At 39.0% G+C, this 19,728-nt stretch overlaps 7 protein-coding genes across 7 annotated transcripts; 4 read left to right on the top strand and 3 right to left on the bottom strand.

Moving 5' to 3' along the window:
• Window positions 1-37: 37 nt before the first annotated feature.
• Window positions 38-1,375, bottom strand: SAPINGB_P002337 (uncharacterized protein; the record flags this gene model as incomplete). The annotated part of the gene is made up of 1 exon (XM_031997056.1): window positions 38-1,375. One exon carries the CDS (start codon window positions 1,373-1,375, stop codon window positions 38-40), a length of 1,338 nt encoding a protein of 445 aa, XP_031852947.1.
• A 374-nt stretch (window positions 1,376-1,749) lies between these two features.
• SAPINGB_P002336 (uncharacterized protein) lies at window positions 1,750-4,773 on the top strand (the record flags this gene model as incomplete). Its single annotated transcript, XM_031997055.1, has 3 exons — window positions 1,750-2,138; window positions 2,186-2,295; window positions 2,339-4,773. The coding sequence occupies 3 exons, from the start codon at window positions 1,750-1,752 to the stop codon at window positions 4,771-4,773; spliced, it is 2,934 nt and encodes a 977-aa protein (XP_031852946.1).
• A 1,685-nt stretch (window positions 4,774-6,458) lies between these two features.
• Window positions 6,459-7,809, bottom strand: SAPINGB_P002335 (uncharacterized protein; the record flags this gene model as incomplete). Its single annotated transcript, XM_031997054.1, has 6 exons — window positions 6,459-6,749; window positions 6,866-6,958; window positions 7,061-7,079; window positions 7,231-7,310; window positions 7,418-7,423; window positions 7,705-7,809. 6 exons carry the CDS (start codon window positions 7,807-7,809, stop codon window positions 6,459-6,461), a joined length of 594 nt encoding a protein of 197 aa, XP_031852945.1.
• A 643-nt stretch (window positions 7,810-8,452) lies between these two features.
• On the top strand, window positions 8,453-12,737 carry SAPINGB_P002334 (uncharacterized protein; the record flags this gene model as incomplete). The annotated part of the gene is made up of 3 exons (XM_031997053.1): window positions 8,453-8,477; window positions 8,691-9,634; window positions 9,819-12,737. 3 exons carry the CDS (start codon window positions 8,453-8,455, stop codon window positions 12,735-12,737), a joined length of 3,888 nt encoding a protein of 1,295 aa, XP_031852944.1.
• A 294-nt stretch (window positions 12,738-13,031) lies between these two features.
• Window positions 13,032-15,092, bottom strand: SAPINGB_P002333 (uncharacterized protein; the record flags this gene model as incomplete). The annotated part of the gene is made up of 1 exon (XM_031997052.1): window positions 13,032-15,092. One exon carries the CDS (start codon window positions 15,090-15,092, stop codon window positions 13,032-13,034), a length of 2,061 nt encoding a protein of 686 aa, XP_031852943.1.
• A 2,163-nt stretch (window positions 15,093-17,255) lies between these two features.
• Window positions 17,256-17,789, top strand: SAPINGB_P002332 (uncharacterized protein; the record flags this gene model as incomplete). Its single annotated transcript, XM_031997051.1, has 1 exon — window positions 17,256-17,789. One exon carries the CDS (start codon window positions 17,256-17,258, stop codon window positions 17,787-17,789), a length of 534 nt encoding a protein of 177 aa, XP_031852942.1.
• Window positions 17,790-18,417: 628 nt separating this feature from the next.
• On the top strand, window positions 18,418-18,915 carry SAPINGB_P002331 (uncharacterized protein; the record flags this gene model as incomplete). The annotated part of the gene is made up of 1 exon (XM_031997050.1): window positions 18,418-18,915. The coding sequence occupies one exon, from the start codon at window positions 18,418-18,420 to the stop codon at window positions 18,913-18,915; it is 498 nt and encodes a 165-aa protein (XP_031852941.1).
• Window positions 18,916-19,728: the final 813 nt, after the last annotated feature.

Below are 19,728 nucleotides of genomic sequence, written 5' to 3'. Positions count from 1 at the left end.
CCTTTTAATATATGAATAAAAAAAATAAATAGTTTATCTAATGGTCAATAGGTGTGTGAAGGAACTGCTTGTTACCGCCAGCGCCAGCGTAGTCGGCAGCAATTTGGCCATGACCCTTGAGCTGGTAATGGTAACCCACAAGGCCTTCGAGACCCACGGGACCGCGTGCATGGATTTTGTTAGTAGAAATGCCGACTTCGGTACCGAAACCGTAGCGGAACCCATCAGCAAAGCGGGTGGAGGCGTTCCAGTAAACACCGGCTGAGTCAACACCCTTGAGAAAGGTGTTTGCCTCAGCTTCATCCTTTGTGATGATACAGTCTGTGTGATGGGAGCCGTGCTCGTTGATGTGCTCAATAGCGTCGGCGAGAGAGGGGACAGCCTTAATTGCAATGATGTGGTCGAGGAATTCGGTGTAAAAGTCTTGTTCGGTGGCTGGAACAACCTTGACAGATTCCGGAATGGTAATGTCGTTTTTGGTAAGCCACAGCTCAATTTCAGGAGTTACTTTAAGAGTAACACCAGCCTTAAGCAGAGCTTCAATGATTGTGGGGAAAGTTTTTGTGGAAAGAATAGACTCATCAAGCAACAAGGTCTCGACGGCATTGCACCCGGCAGGGTAGTTTGTCTTCGCATCAACAACAATGCGAGCAGCCATTTGAGCATCGGCATCTTTGGCGACGTAAATGGAGCAAATACCATCGGCATGACCAAGCACGGGGATCTTTGTGTTTTCCTTGATGTGACGCACCAGGGCGTTGGAACCGCGCGGAATGACAAGGTCAATGTACATATCTTGGCTAAGCAGCGAGCCAACTTCCTCACGAGTAGTGATAAGCTGAATTGTGTGAGCAGGAACAGTTCCGGTGGCCTCGAGAGCCTTGGTAACGCATGCAGCCATGGCCTTGAAGGTGTGTGTGGACTCCTTTCCGCCCTTGAGAATTGCCGCGTTGCCAGACTTGAGAGCGAGAGCAGAAATATTGGCAATGACTTCAGGGCGAGCTTCAAAAATTACAAGCAGAACACCAACGGGGACTGTGACACGATAGAGATCAAGGCCCTCATCAAGTTTAGTGGCAAGTGTAATTTTGCCCACGGGGTCGTCGAGAGCAGCAACGTCTAGCACACCTTGCAGCATCGAGTCGTACTTGTCACCAACCGTCAGGTCCAGACGCTTGATAAGAGAGCTAGGGAAGTTGGCAGCACGGGCCTCGGCGAGATCCTTCTCATTGGCCTCAAGAATTTGGGTCTTATGGTCGCGAAGAGTGTCGTAGATGCTTTTCAGGGCAGTACTGCGTTGTTCATTTGAAAGGGTCTTGATGATGTTAGAGGCCCTGCGGGCAGTCTTAGCAATGGTTTCAGCTTCGCTAGACATTTGGTATTCTATGTGAAAAAAAAAAAAGTGTGACTTTGGTATTTAAAGAGAGGGGTCTTTAGATATCTGGTTTGAAGCGAAGAATTTAAAATAAAATCTGGAGAAGAAAGATTTTTCTGGGCTCGGAAACTTGTGGGTTGAAAAGGAAGGAAAAATTTTGAAAAATTCTGGCTGATGACTCAGAAAACTACAAACAAGACCCCACAATACAGGGTTAGGGCTTTCTTTTTTGGGGGCCAGGGTTTTACTTTTAATTGCCGCCACCAATCTTTTATCACCACCAACAATCAATTATTATCAACAATTGTCAACAATATCGATAATAATAACAACAACAACAACAACAACAACAACAACAACAACAGCACCGTCCAATGACAAGCAATTCTTCATCGAAAAAAACAAAGCAACTTTCGGTGCCTGAGTCGTCCGAGAGCTTGCCAAAAACTGCCGAGCTATCGGGGTCACAAGCGGAAATGATGCGCAAGTTTCGCGCGTACGTGGCTCCTACCCGGACCGTTTCACTGACCTCCTTTACCGGACTTATTCTTCATGCAGACAATTATTACGGCTTTGTGCACACCAAACGAGCTTTAAGTAGTTCTGGAACGAGTGGCAGTAGCAGCAGTTCATCAAGTACCAAGTCGCCTAATAACACATCACTTACTACTTGGATCTATAGGCCCTCTACTGAGCTTGCTGGTGTTCTGACAGAGTACTCAGATGCTATTAATACAGCTACAATTCCATGGCTTTATGAACTGTAAGTTAGTTTCCCTTAATTCAATTGAAATATTTCTAACGGTTTAGGACCCTGTTACTCGCCATTGACAAAGTGCCTGAGATAACAAAACTTGAGCTAGTATCACAGTTCCTTACTAATTTTGATCCCGACGAAGCCAAAAAAGTGGGCCATGTTTGTAAGTTGATTTTTTTTTTTTTTTTTTATTCTAACTTTAATAGTCCGAGAATTTTCCCGACAGGTTCTTTTAGGTATTAAAAGTTCTCAATATCAAACGGCGCTTCTCCACCTTTTGCGTAACGGTACTGATCGTCTTGAGGCACACGCTAAAAAATCCAAGGATTCTACAATCAGTGTTCAGTATCACGAATCTAGACTTACACCTTTGCATTCATCATTTATGAAACTTGCGAGTGAACTTTCTCACCATGCAATTGTAGCTCCATATCTCCCCAAAACTGCAAATCAACCTGATTCTGGACGTTTGTTCCATTTGCATTTTCGCCCAGACCCGCAGTTTGGCACAAACTATGCCACACTTTTCATTTATTACTTTCATGCCAGCAAACTTCTGTTTGAACAAAAGAATTATATTGAGGCACTAGAGCATGTTACTATTGCTCTTGCAGCGTGTCCCTGGATGCACAGTGAACTTGTTTTTGTGCACTTTGCATTGACGTTACTTGTTGCGAGTAATTTGAAAAATATTTCAGGCGAGGTTAAACGTAATAAAAGCTCCGAATTTGAAAATAACCCCAACTCCATTGAACTTCACAGCTCACACATTTCTGTGGATCAGTATCTTAATGCGGTGGGCAAGCTTCAAGGAAGAAACCTTTTTACATATCTTTACGGTGAAACTGCAGCCCCCGTAGAGGCTATAGTTGGCGGTCAATTCAACAAGAGAATGGGTACTCCTGCTTTACCTTTTTTGTGGGAGGTTCTGGTCCAAATGCCCAAGATCGAAAAATACCAGTTGGCGGATGAAATCCATACACTTGTCAACAAACACCGTGAGCTTTACTTTTTAAATCTTCCTGAGTATTATCTATCAGTAAGCGAATCCACACTTATCAACGCTGATGCAAGCCGCGATTATTTAGCTAATGTTTTTGATCCGGTTGTGTATAAGAAAAAAGATTATAAATTTTTTGCATCACCCATTGACGCAGCATTTGCATCAGGAACCACAACAAAAAATATAGCAGATATTCCAGGCACGGCTACACCAGGCCACATAGATTCTCCAACACACTCAAGAGTTAATCAATCGACAATGATTGTGGGTGGAACGGCCACTCCTACTGAGTCTGTCAGTCACGGCCAAACTTTTGAAGACTATGTATCTGAATTCTTAAAGAGTAAGGTTGAACGGAGCAACAGCAACATTGGAAACAGCGGTAAGAAGTCGTCTTCAGTTGCTGATATCGAACTTGTTTTACCTATAGTGGGATACTTTAGTACACAAAAGAAAGAGTTGACACGAGAGTTTGTCTATGATCTGGTCATGTCGCGTACATTAAATGCGATAATTGATGAGGAAGCTGTTAAATGTACGAAAGATGATAAGGATGACAAGGATGATAAGGACAATGATATGACTGTAGATGATAAGCCAGAAGAGTCATATTGGCTTACGTTTCGTCATAATTCTGCAGTGGAAGCTGAGACTGGACGTGAATTGGAGTTAGATGAGCAACTTTCTAAGCTGCGATCGCGGCTTGATCAAGTTGGTGCTGTGGAGCGGCTTGTAAGCGAATGCGGGGGTTCAGGGATTCCGCTACGAGATGCAACAGTTATTGGGGCAGTTGGTGGTTTACAAACAGGCCATCACAAGATGGCACACATTCCAGCTAGTGGTTCCGAAGTACCCTCTCTGCTTGAGAGTCCTGAGGCTGCATTTTCCAAACCGTTGATTCGTGGGGGACCAGGCCGTTCTGGAAATGGGTTTTTAGAGCTTCCTGAATTGTCTGAAAAGAATGGACCACAAGCTGCTGCCAATGCGGCTGCGAAACACTTTGCCTCACTCATGTATGCTGAACTAAATGAGTACTATCCTGAGGACCACGAAGAAAGGGAAAAGGAGATAGAGGAAGAGTTTATGAATGAAGTTCCTAATCGATTAGTGAAAAATAGAAAGGAAAACAAGTGGGCTCATGGGTTTGGTCGCGAGCAGAGTCGGGAACGAAACCACAGACACGATATGCACTCTCGAGGGTCATCTTTGGAGGGTCGTAGTAATAGCAGATTGCATGGGCTTATTAATAAAGAGTCTACGTCGCTTAAACTACAGGAAAGTTCTGAGCAGCAGCTGGAGAGGGAAAAGCAAGGAGGCAATAGCAAGATTGAAGAGGATGAGGATGGGGATGTTGATTTGAGTTTTTATGATGAAGGCGATGTTGAAGAAGAAGAAGAAGAAGAAGAAGAAGATTTAGGGATGGTAGGGGCTGATGAGGATGGAGATGTTGAATTGGATGGGATGACTGATAATGATGAAGACGATCAGGAGTGGACGCCGAGTAGAAGATACAATACAGTGACTAAGAAGGAAGCTACTGTTGTGGAAGAAAGGGGATCTGATTCGGATGAACAGATGGGCGATGAGGATGATGAGGATGATGATGATGAAAAGGAGAGTAGTGATGGTGAGAATTAATGGAGATGTTTATAAGGAAAGTAGATAAAATAGTATGGCTGAAGGAATGAGTGAGGTATTTGAGGCCCCAATTTGAGGATTTGTGATTGAAGTTTCCCCTAATAATTCACTGTAGCTAGAATTGGTAATTAATGGAGTTTTCTACAGTTTATTTTTGTCCATAGTTTTTATAGTTGTACTTGTAAAAAACGAAAAAAAAATAATTATAGAATTTTTTTTATATCATTTATTTATAAAATTGTGAAGATAAAAAGCACACAATCTCTGAGTACTTATGAAAAGGTTGAGACTTTTTCAAGATTCCATTTATTTTCAACTCAAGCTGTCGTTTTTTAAAGTTTTTTTTTTTTATTCTTGTAAAAGTACTTTTATGTTGTATGCGTGTTTTTGGGCTGTGCAATCTGGTTATGCAGCCAGCCAGTACCTTCGTAACTCCTTAAAAAGGGAAAAACGTAACTATGCAGCTGCTATTATTAACTTCATGTCTCCACGTCTTTTGATTTAAAAATATATATATAATATTTTTAGTGAGATATATATAGCAAAAAACCCAAACAGTTGCCTTTATTGACTTTTTCTTTTTAGTTGTCAGGGCACATTGAAGTATATTGTTTATTGAATGGATAAAGAAGGGGAGAGAAAAAAAAAGGGCGCGGAAAAATTTTAGGGGCCATAGGAACGTTGTATACTATGCCTTTTTTTTTAAAAAAATATATTTAGGAATGGGTATCTATTCCAATTGAGCCTTTTTTTAGGGTCCAATATACTAACTAATATAGTTAATAAGCATTTGCTTCAAAAAGACTGGAAAACAATTGTATGAATGAGATTAATTAATTAATTTATATTATAAATATATATATAGAAGTTGACAAGAGGAATGAGAAAAAAAAAGAGTGCAAATGTGATGTATCTAAAGAATGGCAGATGTTATAGATGAACTAAAAAGAGCGGATCAAGAACAAAAAAAAACACATACACATTTATATATCAATTTTATGTGTATTCCTTTTTTTTTATTTATAGATCGAAAAAATGAAAAAAAAAATGAAAATGAAAATGAAAATTTATGTGTGCGAGAAATAAACGAGCATGGAAATTAAAATTGGAATTAAAAAAAGCAAAACAGAGAAAAATGGAAAAGCACAAATTAAAAAAAAAAAGAAAAAGAATGAACAGTAGTTGGTTATTGTATGTTGGTTGATTAATTGTTGATAAGAATAGTTAAAAGGAGCGAGGGAACAAGTTGGATGGGTTCTGTTTATCAAGAAAGTTTTAAATAGCAATAATATTATTTTTTTTTTCGTATTTTCTTCTCTCTGATGGAATTGATATAGATATAAAAGGAGTGGAATAAGGTAGGGAATGACAATTCTGGAATGTGTTGTATGTGTTTTTGCAAATTTTGGCTGATATTTGTTTTTTGAAAAAAAAAAAAATTAGAATTAAAGATTAAGAATCTGCCATGGTTTTTTTTTTTTGCTAGATGGAATGTTGGTTTAAATTACTTTTATTTTGAAATCATTCTGTTTCTTCTTCGTCTTCATCATGATCATAACGTCATTAAAAATGGGAATTCTTTTAGTTTTTTAAAAAGGGAATCATCATCGTCGTCATTAGTCTGGTCATAATCACCAAGTTTATATGTTTTTTCTTGTTGTTGTATTCACTTCCTTGTTTCTTCTTTATAGAATAATGCAGCAAGATGAATGAGGCGGGACAGTGTTAACAAGCAGAGATGCACGGGTAGCAACCTCAAAGATATCATCAACACCTTCACCGGTAAGCGCTGAGCACTCGAGATATCTGCGTGCCCCTATTTCTTTTGCAACTTGCTGAGCCTCTTCAGGGGACACAAAGTATGACGAACGTTTACGGACCTCTTCAACCGCCACAGGGTTTGTGCGGAGATCCTTTTTAAGGCCAACGAGTAGTACCGGCACTCCAGGGCATAATTCATTGACCTCTTCTATCCACTATATGAAGAAAAAAAATGGAAATTAGTTGGTGTATAAAAAGGAGTGAAGAAACAATTGCGTATGTATCACAAGAAGCAAACAAAGTTTTTTTTTTTTTAATGAAAAAAGCTTACCTTTGTTTTTGCATTTTCTAAACTGTCAGGACTATCAACAGCAAATCCTATTAAGATGGCATGAGCTTTTGAATATGATAATGGGCGTAATCTCTAAATGAAGGAAGATTGGAGAGGGAGAGAGAGAGAGAGAGAAAGAGGGTTTGAATGGTTAATCAATGTTTTGTTAATCTTAGATATGATTTCTTTGCATACTTCGTATTCTTCCTGACCGCTGGATATATATATATATATATATATTAGTAAATAAAGATGAGAAAGATTAGACTTTTTAGACAATTTTTAAAAATAAATAAAAAAACAAAAAGAAGGATGTAATTATAGTTTTAAATAAAAATAAATAAATAAAGGATGTTGATACATACGCTGTATCCCATAAAGTCAGCTGGACTGATTTGCCTTCAACACGACAGTCTGTTACATAGTTTTCAAAGACAGTTGGATGCTAATAAGAGAGAGGGGAAAAAAGACGATTTAGAATGTTAGAAAAGAATGACGAAAGGCTGGAGGATTGTGTTTTTGAATGTTGATTTCTGAGATGGAGGGACTTACATATTCCTAAAATAAAACAAAAAAAAAAGAATTGAAATGGTTAACAATAATAGAAATAATAAACAAGTATAATGATAATAATAAATTAATTCAAATTCAAAAGTTTTTGTTATTTGGCTGCACTGGTTTAGGACCATTGGTCAATTGTTGTTATTGTTATGCAATTATCATCATCATCATCATCAACATCATTATCATTATCATTATCATCATCATCATCAACATCATTATCATTATCATTATCATTATCATTATCATTATCAACAAGATGTGTTATAGATTCATACTTTGGGGAATTCTCCTAATGTAAATACGCAAAGTAACGATGTTTTTCCGCACGCTCCATCGCCGACAATGACGATTTTGCGTTTTATGATTTCGCGGGTTGCCATTGTTTGGTTTTGGTAATGATGGTGATGTTAGTTGATGGTTTATATAAAGGGGGGTGGTGGTGGAAGGTTAAAAAAAAAATACGGGCGGTGTGCAAAAACACCAAAATATATAAAGGCGCTTTTTTTTTTTTTTTTTTATATATATATATAAAGCAAGACACATAAACACACCAAGAGGCAAAATAGCAAGCACAAGATTTTGGAACTAATAATAAGCACGTGAATTATATAATAATGACAAATAGAGATTAATAAAAAACCTAACCCATAAAACTATTTTATTTTATTTTTTATTAATTAAATTTAATTTAATTTAATTTAATTTAATTTATTTTTTTTAGTTTTTGTCACTGCCACCACTTTGAAAAAAAAAAAAAATCAAACCCTGTTGATTTCCTAATCGCACCCTTTTTTTTTTTTTTTTTTTTTTTTTTAATATTAGACTATAACATAATTTTCCCCCACTCAAAAACAAACCACCCTTTTTCTATTCCTTCAAATCACCAAATAGGACTTTTTCTTAACAATATATATACATTAAAATTTATATATATATATATCACACATATATCAGCCAATTTCTTATCTCTGAAAACAATTATACTTCTCTGACATTCTCTGATTCTCATTCTTTCTTTTAAGAATGATCTATTCGGGTCTCAAGCAAAGTATCTCCAACAGTAGTAGCCCTAGCAGATCTAGTAACAACAGCAACAACAACAGCCTTAGTAACTCCACCACAGTCACTCCAGTCTCCTCAACCCCCCAATACAACAACAATAATAATAATAATAACAATAACAGCAACAACAACAACAACAACAACAGCCACCACCAAAGCACCTCTTCATCTCTCTTTCATACTCATTCTCATACTCTAGGCCACCTCCGGTCTCACAGCTCTTCTGCTCGCTCAAGAAGCAATAGCGTATCTGCAGCCAACCTTTTCCATTTCGGCCACCACCTTTTCTCAACAGATTCTTCCTCTTCCTCTTCATCTCCATCATCATCTTCCTCCTTTTCTTTCTCTTCTTCTTCTACACCTTCTTCCTCGCCATCTTCACAGGCCCCATCCCCATCTCTTACACCATCGCCAGGCCCGTCCCTGTCGTTATCCATATCAAACCCCTTTTCCTCTTCACACTCAGTCACAATTCAGACCCCAACTGCTCCGGTCCCGGCCAACGTCCCCGGAAACAAAAAGGCCTCCGAGTCCTCTTCTCTCTTTCAAATTGCAGCACAAGTTAAGGATAGACTCGAAGATGTCCCGGGAATTCCGCCGTTTCTTGAAATGTGTATAGGCAATTTGCCTCCACAACATCTTATTCAACTTCAACTTCAACTTCAACAAAAACAACTACAACAACAACAACAACAACAACAACAACAACAACAGAATCAATCTTCTACACCAGATAGAAACTCAGCAGCTGACCTGCCTCTAGCAACTGTATCCACCAATTCAAGCATATCAACAGCAGTACCACAACAATCTTCTTCAGCCTCTGCATCTTCTTCAACAACCATCCAGCACACAAACTCTTCGCTCTCTCTCTCCTCCTCTGCTGTCATCCCTGTTGGCATGAAAATCGATCCCGTCACTCATCTCTGGCAGTTTTTTCGTCTCGGCTCTTCCTTATGCGCCCTCTTTAATGCTCTCCAACCAAAAGAACCCCTCGAAGTTGCAATTACAAGCGATGTCAAGCGTTGCAAGCGCTCTGTTTACGACTTTCTCCAGGGCTGCAAATCCGAACTCGATTATTCCGATGATGATATCTTTACAATCTCAAACGTCTTCTCAGACAATACAACCGACCTTCTCAAAGTAAGTTTCATGTGAATAAAAAATGGGCCTTTTCACCCTCCCCCCCTCTTCCTCCCTTTACCGCCTTGATGCCGCCACCACCACCACTTAGCTCCACACTAGTCGTTTTTGGCAAAATAACAGCAAAACAAGAAAAAAAAATTAAACTAACGCTTTTCTCCCATCTCCCCCCTTCCCCTTTTAGGTTATTCGTACGGTTAAACTCGTTTTGGATACTTTAGAGTCTCGTAACCTCATCACTCCGGCTAAAAACAAAAAATCCTCAATTTCCTCCCTCAGACCACCTCGTGATAGACGCGACAAGGTCGTGGAGGAAATCCTCATGACTGAGCGCAAATTTGTTCAGGATTTGGAACTCCTCCATGAGTACCAGTGTAAACTACAGGACCTCGGAGTACTCTCTGCTGACACTATTCATAATCTTTTCCCAAGCCTTAATGTTCTTATTGACTTCCAACGCAGATTTCTCATTGGCATTGAGTACCATGCTCATCTCCCCCCAGAAGAACAGCGATTTGGCTCCGTCTTTTTAAACTTTCAAGAAGGCTTTGAGGTTTATGAGGGGTTTGCACTCCACTACAAAAAGGCTTGTGACATTGCTGCAAGCGAATCAGCAAAACTGCAGCCTCTTAAAGATATTCTCGACCCCCATTATGAGCTTCCCTCCTTCCTTATCAAACCTATTCAGCGCATTTGCAAGTATCCCTTGCTTCTCGAACAACTCGTCAAATACACTCCCAAGGATTATCCCAATTATCAGGAACAAGTCGATGCTCTTGACGCTATCCGCAGAGTGACTGCTAGTGTAAATGAAACCAAACGTCGTGTTGAAAATAAGGAAGTGGTTCGTGATCTTTCCGAAAGATTGGTTGACTGGAAGGGTCATAACGTGGACGACTTTGGAAACCTAATCCATGATGGCGTTTTCCCTGTTCTCAAGGCTGGTACTGAACGCGAATATCACCTTTATCTCTTTGAAAATATTATTCTTTGCTGCAAGGAAGCCTCTCCTTCTAAAAAGTCCATGGCTCTCAGCACAAAGAAAAACAAGATCAAGCGCTCATCTGTTCTTATTCTCAAAGGTCGCATCTATATTGCATACATTACAAATGTTTCCGCCTTTGTTTCCAACGGCTACCTTCTCCACATTGCTTGGGGCCGTGACGATGCGACAGACACGGGCTTTTTCGACATTCGCTTCAAGCATGATGAACAGCTTGAGTTGTGGCGCAGTACCATTGAGTCTCTTGTGGATCACTATAATGACGAGATTAATGCTGCGGACCTCATTCCTGTTGCCCCGCCTCATCAACAAACTCTTTTGCACACACAGGGTTACGGTGCTCTTATGCTTCCCAGCAATGGTTATTTACCCACGAGTACTCTCCAGCAATACCAGCAGCAACAACAGCAAAAACAAATTCAGCAACAACACCTGCTTCACCAGCAACAGCAGATCTTCAATGCTCAAAGCCGTCAAAACTCCTTTTCTCAATCCTTTGGTCATTCAGAGGTTAACGGGACTTCTTATGATGATGATGATGACGACGACATGTACATTACAAACAACCAGGGCAGCAGCAGCAGCAGCAACAACAACAACAACAACAACAATAATAACCACAGACAATACGATGAAGACACTTTGGCAGCTCTTCATCAAGGTTTAAATACATTGTCTTACCCTATTGATCAGGCTCAGCAAAACACTGCCCTTAATACTAACCGAAGCAGTAGCCATAGTGTGCAGCACCTCGCCGATGACCTGGCAAACACTCATGTTTCGTCTGAAGGCAACTTACGACAAGCGGTACGGCAGGATTCCACCGCTTCGCTTTCGGCTCTGCACCCTGCTCACCATTTCCAAAATATGCGTACCCGTGCGTGCAGCATTCCACCCAGTCAACTCGGTGGTGGTAATACAGCAAATGCGGGTAATGGCACCCCCAAAGACTTGCCATCGGTTCTTGACAGTCCGGAAGCAATGCTCACACCATCACTATCACCGCGAATTGTTAAGACAGGTCCACCAATGAATGGTCGTGGTAACGGCACTACTGGTAATAATGGCCATTTATCAATTGACGGTGGTATGTCAGCGGCTTATTCTTCTGGAGGAGCAGGCCCATCGGCAGCGGCATGTCTTCGAAATTCTGTCCACGATAATACTAATGACTATATGTTACGAGGAGGAGTAGACCGAACAAGTGTCGGCACAATGCCAAGCCCTTTTGGGCCTACAGGCGAGCGGTTAAGCATGGGAACAGCGATTGAGCTGGGATTGTCAGGAAACTCGCGGACGCGGGCAGGATCAGTTTCATCTGTGGGGCTTATGATGGGTGGTAACGGTAGCAGCGGAGGCGGCAGCGGAAACAGCAGCAACAGCAGCAGCAGCAGCAACATTGATCAGTCGTCCCCTTTAAACGGGCCATCCAACCACAAAAACAGTATCAGCAGCATTGCAAGTATGGCCAGCTCATCGAGCACCTTGAGTACCGCCAGCAGCAGCAGTACCAGCACGATGTTTTTACCTTCTCTTTCGGCAACAGCACCGTTGGTGGGGGGAGGTCTTCAATTCACTGGGTCCCAAAACAAGGGCTCAGCGACAGCAACGGCAACAGTGACGGTGAGTCCGGACTCAACGAGCAACTCTGGGAGTGGCAGCAATGGGTCGAGCAACTTGAACGGCAGCAACAATGGCCACGCTAATGGAGTTAATGGGTTTGCACAGAGCCCGACTAAGCCTCAGAAGATTACGGTGAAGCTGCACTATTTGGATGATACGTTTTTGCTGATTATGCCGGCGGCTGTGACATATGCTGAGTTATTGGAGCGCGTAGAGCGCAAGGTGCGCTTGTGTGCGAGTCAGATGCCAAACCCTCTGAGGATCAAGTATAAGGATGAGGATGATGATTTTGTGACAATGCGCAGTGATGAGGATATCCAAATGGCAATGGAGCTAAGAATGTGTGGCGGCGAAGGTGGCAGTGATATTGATGGAGCAAGTAGGAGCAGTGCAGGGGATTTGGAGGGCTCTTCTTCAGCATCCATTCCAGGGAAATTAGGCTCGAGCCGTCAAGATTTGATTATATGGGCCGCATGAACATGAATATGAACAATTTTTTTTTTTTTTTTTTTTGGATAAATAAAAAATGATTTATAAAAATGAGATATAAAAAATGGCTTACATGTATTATTTAGGGAACTTTATCAATAAAAACAATAAAAACATCAGTGAAACATCAGTGAAACATCAGTAAAATATTAGTGAAATATTAGTGAGATATTAGTGAAAAAAAAATAAATTATTCTTTACAGGTTCATTATTATTGCTATTATTGTCATCATATTCTATACACACAAAAAAAAAAATTCAGAAACCGTTTGTTCCCCCCGCTTAAGTCATGTAGTACTTGGGGCCATCACCACCTTCTGGAACAGTCCAGTTGATATCCTGTGTTGGGACCTTGATGTCGCAGGTCTTGCAGTGGATACAGTTTTGGGAGTTAATTTGGAATCGGACGCCGAGTTCCTTAGTCTCATCAGGGATGTATTCATAGACACCAGCAGGGCAGAACCGTTGCTCAACACCCTTATACTTGGGCCAGGCGGCCTTGGCGTGACGATCAAGATCCTGCTCGGGGACACGCAGATGGCACGGTTCGTCGTCGTCGTGATTAGTACCGGTACGAGAGACGGAAGTCAAAAGATCAAAGGTAACAACACCATCGGGTTTGGGGTAATCAATGGGCTTGAACTTGGAAGCATCTTGAGTGTGGGCAGCATCGGTGACCTTGTTGTGGAAAGTGAAGGGAACACGGCCCTTAAACAACAGGGTGTCGAGACCGGACCATGCAACACCGGCAAAAAGACCAAGACGAGTGTTGAAAGATGGACGAACATTGCGGACCTCGTAAAGCTCCTTGTAGACCCAAGAGTCCTTGAGGGATTGTTCGTAGGATTCCAAAGAAAGAGGCTTCCAAGGAGCAGAAGCACCATCTTCTTCTTCTTCTTCAGCAGCTTCTTCAGAAGTTTCCTCAGCGGATTCTTCTTCTTCAGCAGCTTCCTCAGTTTCGGCAGCAGCCTTTTGAAGCTCAGCAAAGGCAGCTTCAGCGGCCAGCATACCAGACTTCATGGCAGTATGGGTACCCTTAATTTTAGGGACGTTAAGGAAGCCAGCAGTGCAGCCAATGAGGGCACCACCGGGGAAAGAAAGCTTAGGAATAGATTGGAGACCGCCTTCGTTGAGAGCACGGGCACCATAAGAGACACACTTACCCTTTTCCAAAACACGCTTGTAGAACGGGTGTCTCTTGAGGTTTTGAAACTCTTGGTAAGGGCTGATGTAAGGGTTGGCATAGTCGAGACCAACAACAAGACCAACAGATACTAGGCGCTCACCAAAGTGGTACATGAAGCCACCACCGTAGGTATTATAGGAAAGGGGGTGACCCATGGTGTGGGCAACAAAACCTTCATCCCAGACTTCCTCGGGGACTTCCCAGACCTCCTTGATGCCGATACCATAGGTTTGGGGGTCTGATTCCTTGCGAAGGTTGAAGTTCTTAATGACCTGCTTGGTGAGAGAACCGTGGCAGCCTTCAGCCAAAAGGGTAGCCTTTGCGTGGAATTCCATGCCACGTTGGAAGTTATCCTTGGGTTCAAAGTTCTTGGAGACACCCATATCGTTTGTTGCAATGCCCTTGACGGCGCCAGTTTCTTCATCGTAGACGAGTTCAGAGACCGAGAAGCCTGGGTAGATTTCGACACCGAGTTCCTCGGCCTTTTCAGCAAGCCACTTGACGACAAGGTTAAGAGAAACAATGTAGTTTTTGCCGGCATTGTGCATTTGTGGGGGTTCCGGGATAGGAATGGCAGCGGATTTAGTGAGGTAACGCATGGTTTCATTTTTGACCAAGGTGATTGCTTCTGGGGGTTCATCGCGCCATTCAGGGCCAAAGAGCTCGTCGAGAGCACGGGGTTCTAGAACGGCACCGGAGAGTGTATGAGCACCCATTTCAGGGGCCTTTTCGAGGACAACCACGCGAAGTTCACCGGATCCGTGTTCATTGTCGAGTTGTTTGAGACGAATGGCGGCCGCAAGACCGGCAGGACCACCACCGACAATGGCAACGTCGACCTCATCAGCCTCGCGGGGCTCGGTGAGTAGGGGATCGGCCTCGGCCTGTTGCTCTGGGGTAGCATCAGCGATTGAGGCAAAAGTTCTATGGGTCAGAGAAGAAGTGGATGCAGTGGAAGGTCTGGAAAAGATGGATTGTTGTCTAGTGGATGTTAATTGTTTGCGAGTGGATCTGGAATTGGAGTTGTTGTTAGATCTGAGGGTAGAAGCAGCACGGGTGGATGGTACCGAGAGAGTCATAGTAGGCCGCAGAAGAGCCTTTCTGAGGGTACGAAGAGCTGGCGAAGCAGCAGAAGTGGTAGGAGTTGTTCGGATCATTTAGAAGTTGTCGTGATTATAGAAAAAGAAGAAGAAGAAGAAGCCCAATCACTTGAGATATATATATTATATGGAGGGTTTGATAATAAACTGGGCTTTCCAAGTTGAATATTCAACCAAAATAAGTATTTAAAAAAGGAAAGGTTTTTAAATCTTACTGGATGTTTAAAGGGGGAAGAAGGAAAAAAAAAAAAAAAAAAAAAAGGATTCAACCAGTTTATTATTAAAATACAGAAAAAAAAAATTTTTTTTTCAGAAAGATTTCAATTATATATATATATATAAAAAAAAAAGAAAAAAAGGCGGGGGACAGTCGGTCTTTTTATAACTTTTGGTCTACCAGCAATGGTGGTGTGTATGTATGTGTATGTGTGGGGAGTGTATGGGATTAAAGATATTTAGGTCTTCATTTTTGTCTACAAAAAAAAAAAAAAAAATATAAATAAAATTCCTATTATTTTTTTTAGCGGATAAACCTCGGTCAAAGATAATTTTCCTCCAGTTTTTAATCGACAATGATGATACTATGATCGGCCCTTTTTATTTATTTTTTATTTTTTTTTTTGGTACTTTATTTACAAAGAAAGACCCGGTCCGCCGAAATTGGGAAGATCCTGTATATGGCTATATATATTTAAATACAAATATGGGAGGGGGGGAAGGATAAGGATGGGGAACTGTTGCTACGACTGTTGAGTACTGGAGACTTTATATGTAGAGCCCCAAAGCCCACCTGGGGGAGTTCTTTTTTTTTTTTTTTTTAAATAATTTAAATTAAAATATTTCAGATATTTCAGATACAAGCAAATGTACAAACAGTCTACAATCAATCAATCAATTAGTATGGAGTGGCGGCGGCAAGCGGGGAGAGGGGAGGAAGGAAGATTTTAAAGATATAATGTTGATGATGATGATGATGATGAAGACTCAATAATTATTATTTTTACTTTTTTTTTTTTTTTTTGCTAGTGAATGAAAAAAAAAAAAAAATTTCTAAAATGGCCCCAAGACATATATATAATTATATTATTCTATAAAATTATTACTCCAGCCAATCACAAATAAGTCTTTTCCAAGCAAATCTATCGGCGGTTGGGAGGAAGTAGGCAAACGGCATATGAGTGCGTATATCCGGGACTTTTGCGTATATTAGGGACTGCCGAGCTTTGGGTCCGGAGCTTCAGCGGTAGGATTTTTAAAATGTAAGTCACGTGTTTCGGCGGTTAAGCGGTGGGCGGGTGGAGTTGCTTTGCAAAGCAAATTAGCTGGCTGTTTAGTTGGCTGTTTGGCTGGTTGGGTGAGATGAGCATAAAAACTAACCAACTGGACATTCGGCTATTAGCGGGGGATAGAGGATGAAAGATGGAAAGAAAAGATAACCTGATATAATAAAAACATTTAAAATAAAATAAAGTGAAATAAAATAAAATGCGGGGTCTCAATATATGCTTTTTCTATCATTTATATACATACAATGGCAACGATCCGTGGAGATAAGCGCAACTAGTGTAGTTCTTTGTTGACATTCTCGAGGCTTTGGAAAAGACCATCCCCTAATGCTTAAATAATTGCCTGTGGAGTAATATTGATAGTTCTGGCTTTACTATATATTTCAAACTGAACAATTCAAAATTCAAAATTCAAAATTCAAAATTCAAAATTCAAAATTCAAAATTAAAAAAAAGAAAAAGAAAAAAAAGTATTCATTTCTTTTCAATTTCTCTTGTCAAGTGACTACAGTGTATCTACCCAAATAATAAACTCAGCACAATTTTTGACTGCTTCGAAAATCTTAAATTGATGCGGCTTACAGGAGCATCAAGTTTATTAATATCAAACTAACAATATGGTTGGTTATTCTATGATTTGCATACCACTCCAAATATCGCATTAAAGTAGTGTAACTATATATTCTAAGCCCCAGTTAAACTAACTAAATTTCCTAAATTCATGTTTTAACAGCATGATATCAATCAGTTAAATACAATGCACTTAATTTCTAAAGATATATACACAAAAGAAAAAAATTCTATAGTATAGTATATAAATAAGACTTGAATTCTTTTTAAATCTACTTTTCTATCAACAGACCAATAACTTACAAACTGTTTCAGATCTTAATTTAAATTTTCAATTCAAATAAATCTTACTTAAACATCTACCATGAACTCTTCAAGCACTGATAATATCACAATATCTTCCAAAATTGTTCAAGAACAATCCATTGGGTCTTTCACTGAAAACCCTACTTTTACATCTTCAGATAATATTAGTAACCCTACTACTATCACTTTTATGATTACACAGAAAATGCCCTCAGAAACGATCATTAAACCTTCTCCTGTAAATCAACCTACAAAATCATACCTTGAAAAAGATTCTGTTCCATATTTGATATCAGATGGTATTAAAGATATCTCTGAATATAAATCAGTAGATGAATATATGTACGATTTTGAAGAAGAAGAAGAAGAAGAAAATGAAGAAAATGATAACAGGTTTGACATAACCGTACAAGGTTACCATGGTTGTCCAATGCAATTCATAAATCCAATGATCTTTGAGACAATTAAATCAAGAAAAACAAATCCCGTATTAAATCAAGGTGGATTTTCAACCATGGGAGGTTTAAGACTTCCTGGTTTAAAGATGAATGAAGATTTATATCTAAATGAAGACAACGAAGATCTCTATTAATGTTTTTTTTCAATTATATTTTGTATATATGAATTAAAAAATAATAACAAATATAATAAATATATATATATATATATATTTATAATGTTCTTTTCTTTCTTAAATGATCCCATACCTTGTTTTTTAGTCAAATGATGAAGTATCTAAAAAATGCCACAATTTGTCACATTTGGGGTTAGGGAATTCCGGTGCGGCTTATACGTTTTTTTTTTTGCCCATTATAATTATTATAATTAAATAATCTTCGTAAGCATAAAAATTGTATTTTTTTATTTTTATTTACGGCTTAATCGCTACATAAAATTAATATTCTTGAATTTATGTCTTCTTCTTTTTTTTTTTTATTTATTTATTTATTTTAAACCCCCCCCACCCACACTCCTCCAGGATTCGGTTTCTGAATTATACCATTATAATGCTACCGTTATTTTTTTATGGACTTGCCAAAAAGAAAAAAAAAAAAGACAGGAAGTATAAATAAAACCTGGATCCCTTTTAAATCCAACATCTTTTCTTTAATCATCATCATTACATTCTATAATAAATAAATCAAACTTACAAACAGCTTTTATTATACACAAATATACAAATACACAAATTAGCTAAACATTTAAAATTAAAATACAAAATGAATTCTTCAACTATAGAAAACACTCAGAAACAACCCACTGGGTCTTTCACAGAAACCGTTATCACTCCAAGTCCAGAAAACATAAAAGCCCATGAATTTGATTCAGAGATTTCATTATCCACACCTTCCACAGTTTCTATTCAAAATTATTTGTTAAAACAAGATACTACTACCAGCCAATGCTCTGATTTGGGCCATGCTCCCGAGTTGATCTCAGATGACGCTAAAGATTCTTCAGAATCAGAAGATGACTACATGTATGACTCTGAAGAGGAGGACGAGGAAAACGAACCTAAAAACAACAACAGATTTAACTCTACGATGAAATCATATTACGATTGTAGCATGCAATTTACAAGTCCAATGATAAATCCTAAAAAACTTGATTCATTAAATAAAGGAGGATTCTCAACCATGGGAGGCTTAAGACTTCCTGGATTAAAAAAGATGGAGGAACAAGTTTTAACAGAAGAAGAAGACGAAGATCTTTATTGATCTTTTTTTTTTCATTAATATAGTTTTTGTAAAATTAATTAAAAATAAAGAAAATAATAAACTACTAAAACTTCATATATATATATATATCGATATCTTTTTTGATGGTCATAATATTCCTTTTTTTTTGTCACTCGCCACAATCAATTCAGGAACACGCGATATAGTGCGGCTCTCAAACCCCTTCTCTCCAAAAAAAAAAAAAAAAAAAAAAAAAGAAAAAAATGCAAGTTACCACCAAAATCTTATCACATACTTTTGACAATATATACAAAAAAAAAACACATAGAGAACGGAACTTTAACTAAACTAAATTATTTTTCAGGGCTTCTATAATCTAATCAGTAATATATTTAAAGAAATTAATGTTGTCAAGTATAGATTTTTTTTTAAATAAAAAAAAGTCATCTACGATACTATAAACTTTAGATGAGTACAATATGTAGTCCTCATAAATGTAAGTTATAGTTAACCATATCATTAAGATTAAAAAGAATTGAGAGTATAACTTCACTCATTTTTATTTATTTCATTTATTTATTCCATTGAGTAAATCTATTAAATTTTTAAAGTGTCGTTTTGCAGTTTTTTGTAAAGTTTTTTTTTTTTTTTTTTTTTTTTTGAATTATCAAATTGGCCATTCAAGCTACTATATATTCTTGAAAAAGTCAGACATGACATCGTTTCCCATAAAACTTTTAGAGCTACAGTGCATTGTTTTTACTGACCTTTTTTAATATTTTAGTAGTGAATATCAAAGCTAACCAGAAATAATATTGTGACAGACGTTGAATATATATTAAAGAAAATAAT

Source organism: Magnusiomyces paraingens, assembly GCF_902498895.1.
Source record: "Magnusiomyces paraingens strain CBS 517.90 genome assembly, contig: contig2, whole genome shotgun sequence".
NCBI lineage: Eukaryota > Fungi > Ascomycota > Dipodascomycetes > Dipodascales > Dipodascaceae > Magnusiomyces > Magnusiomyces paraingens.
The sequence above is the reverse complement of the archived record's forward strand: the minus strand, read 5'-3'. Positions and strand labels throughout refer to the sequence as shown.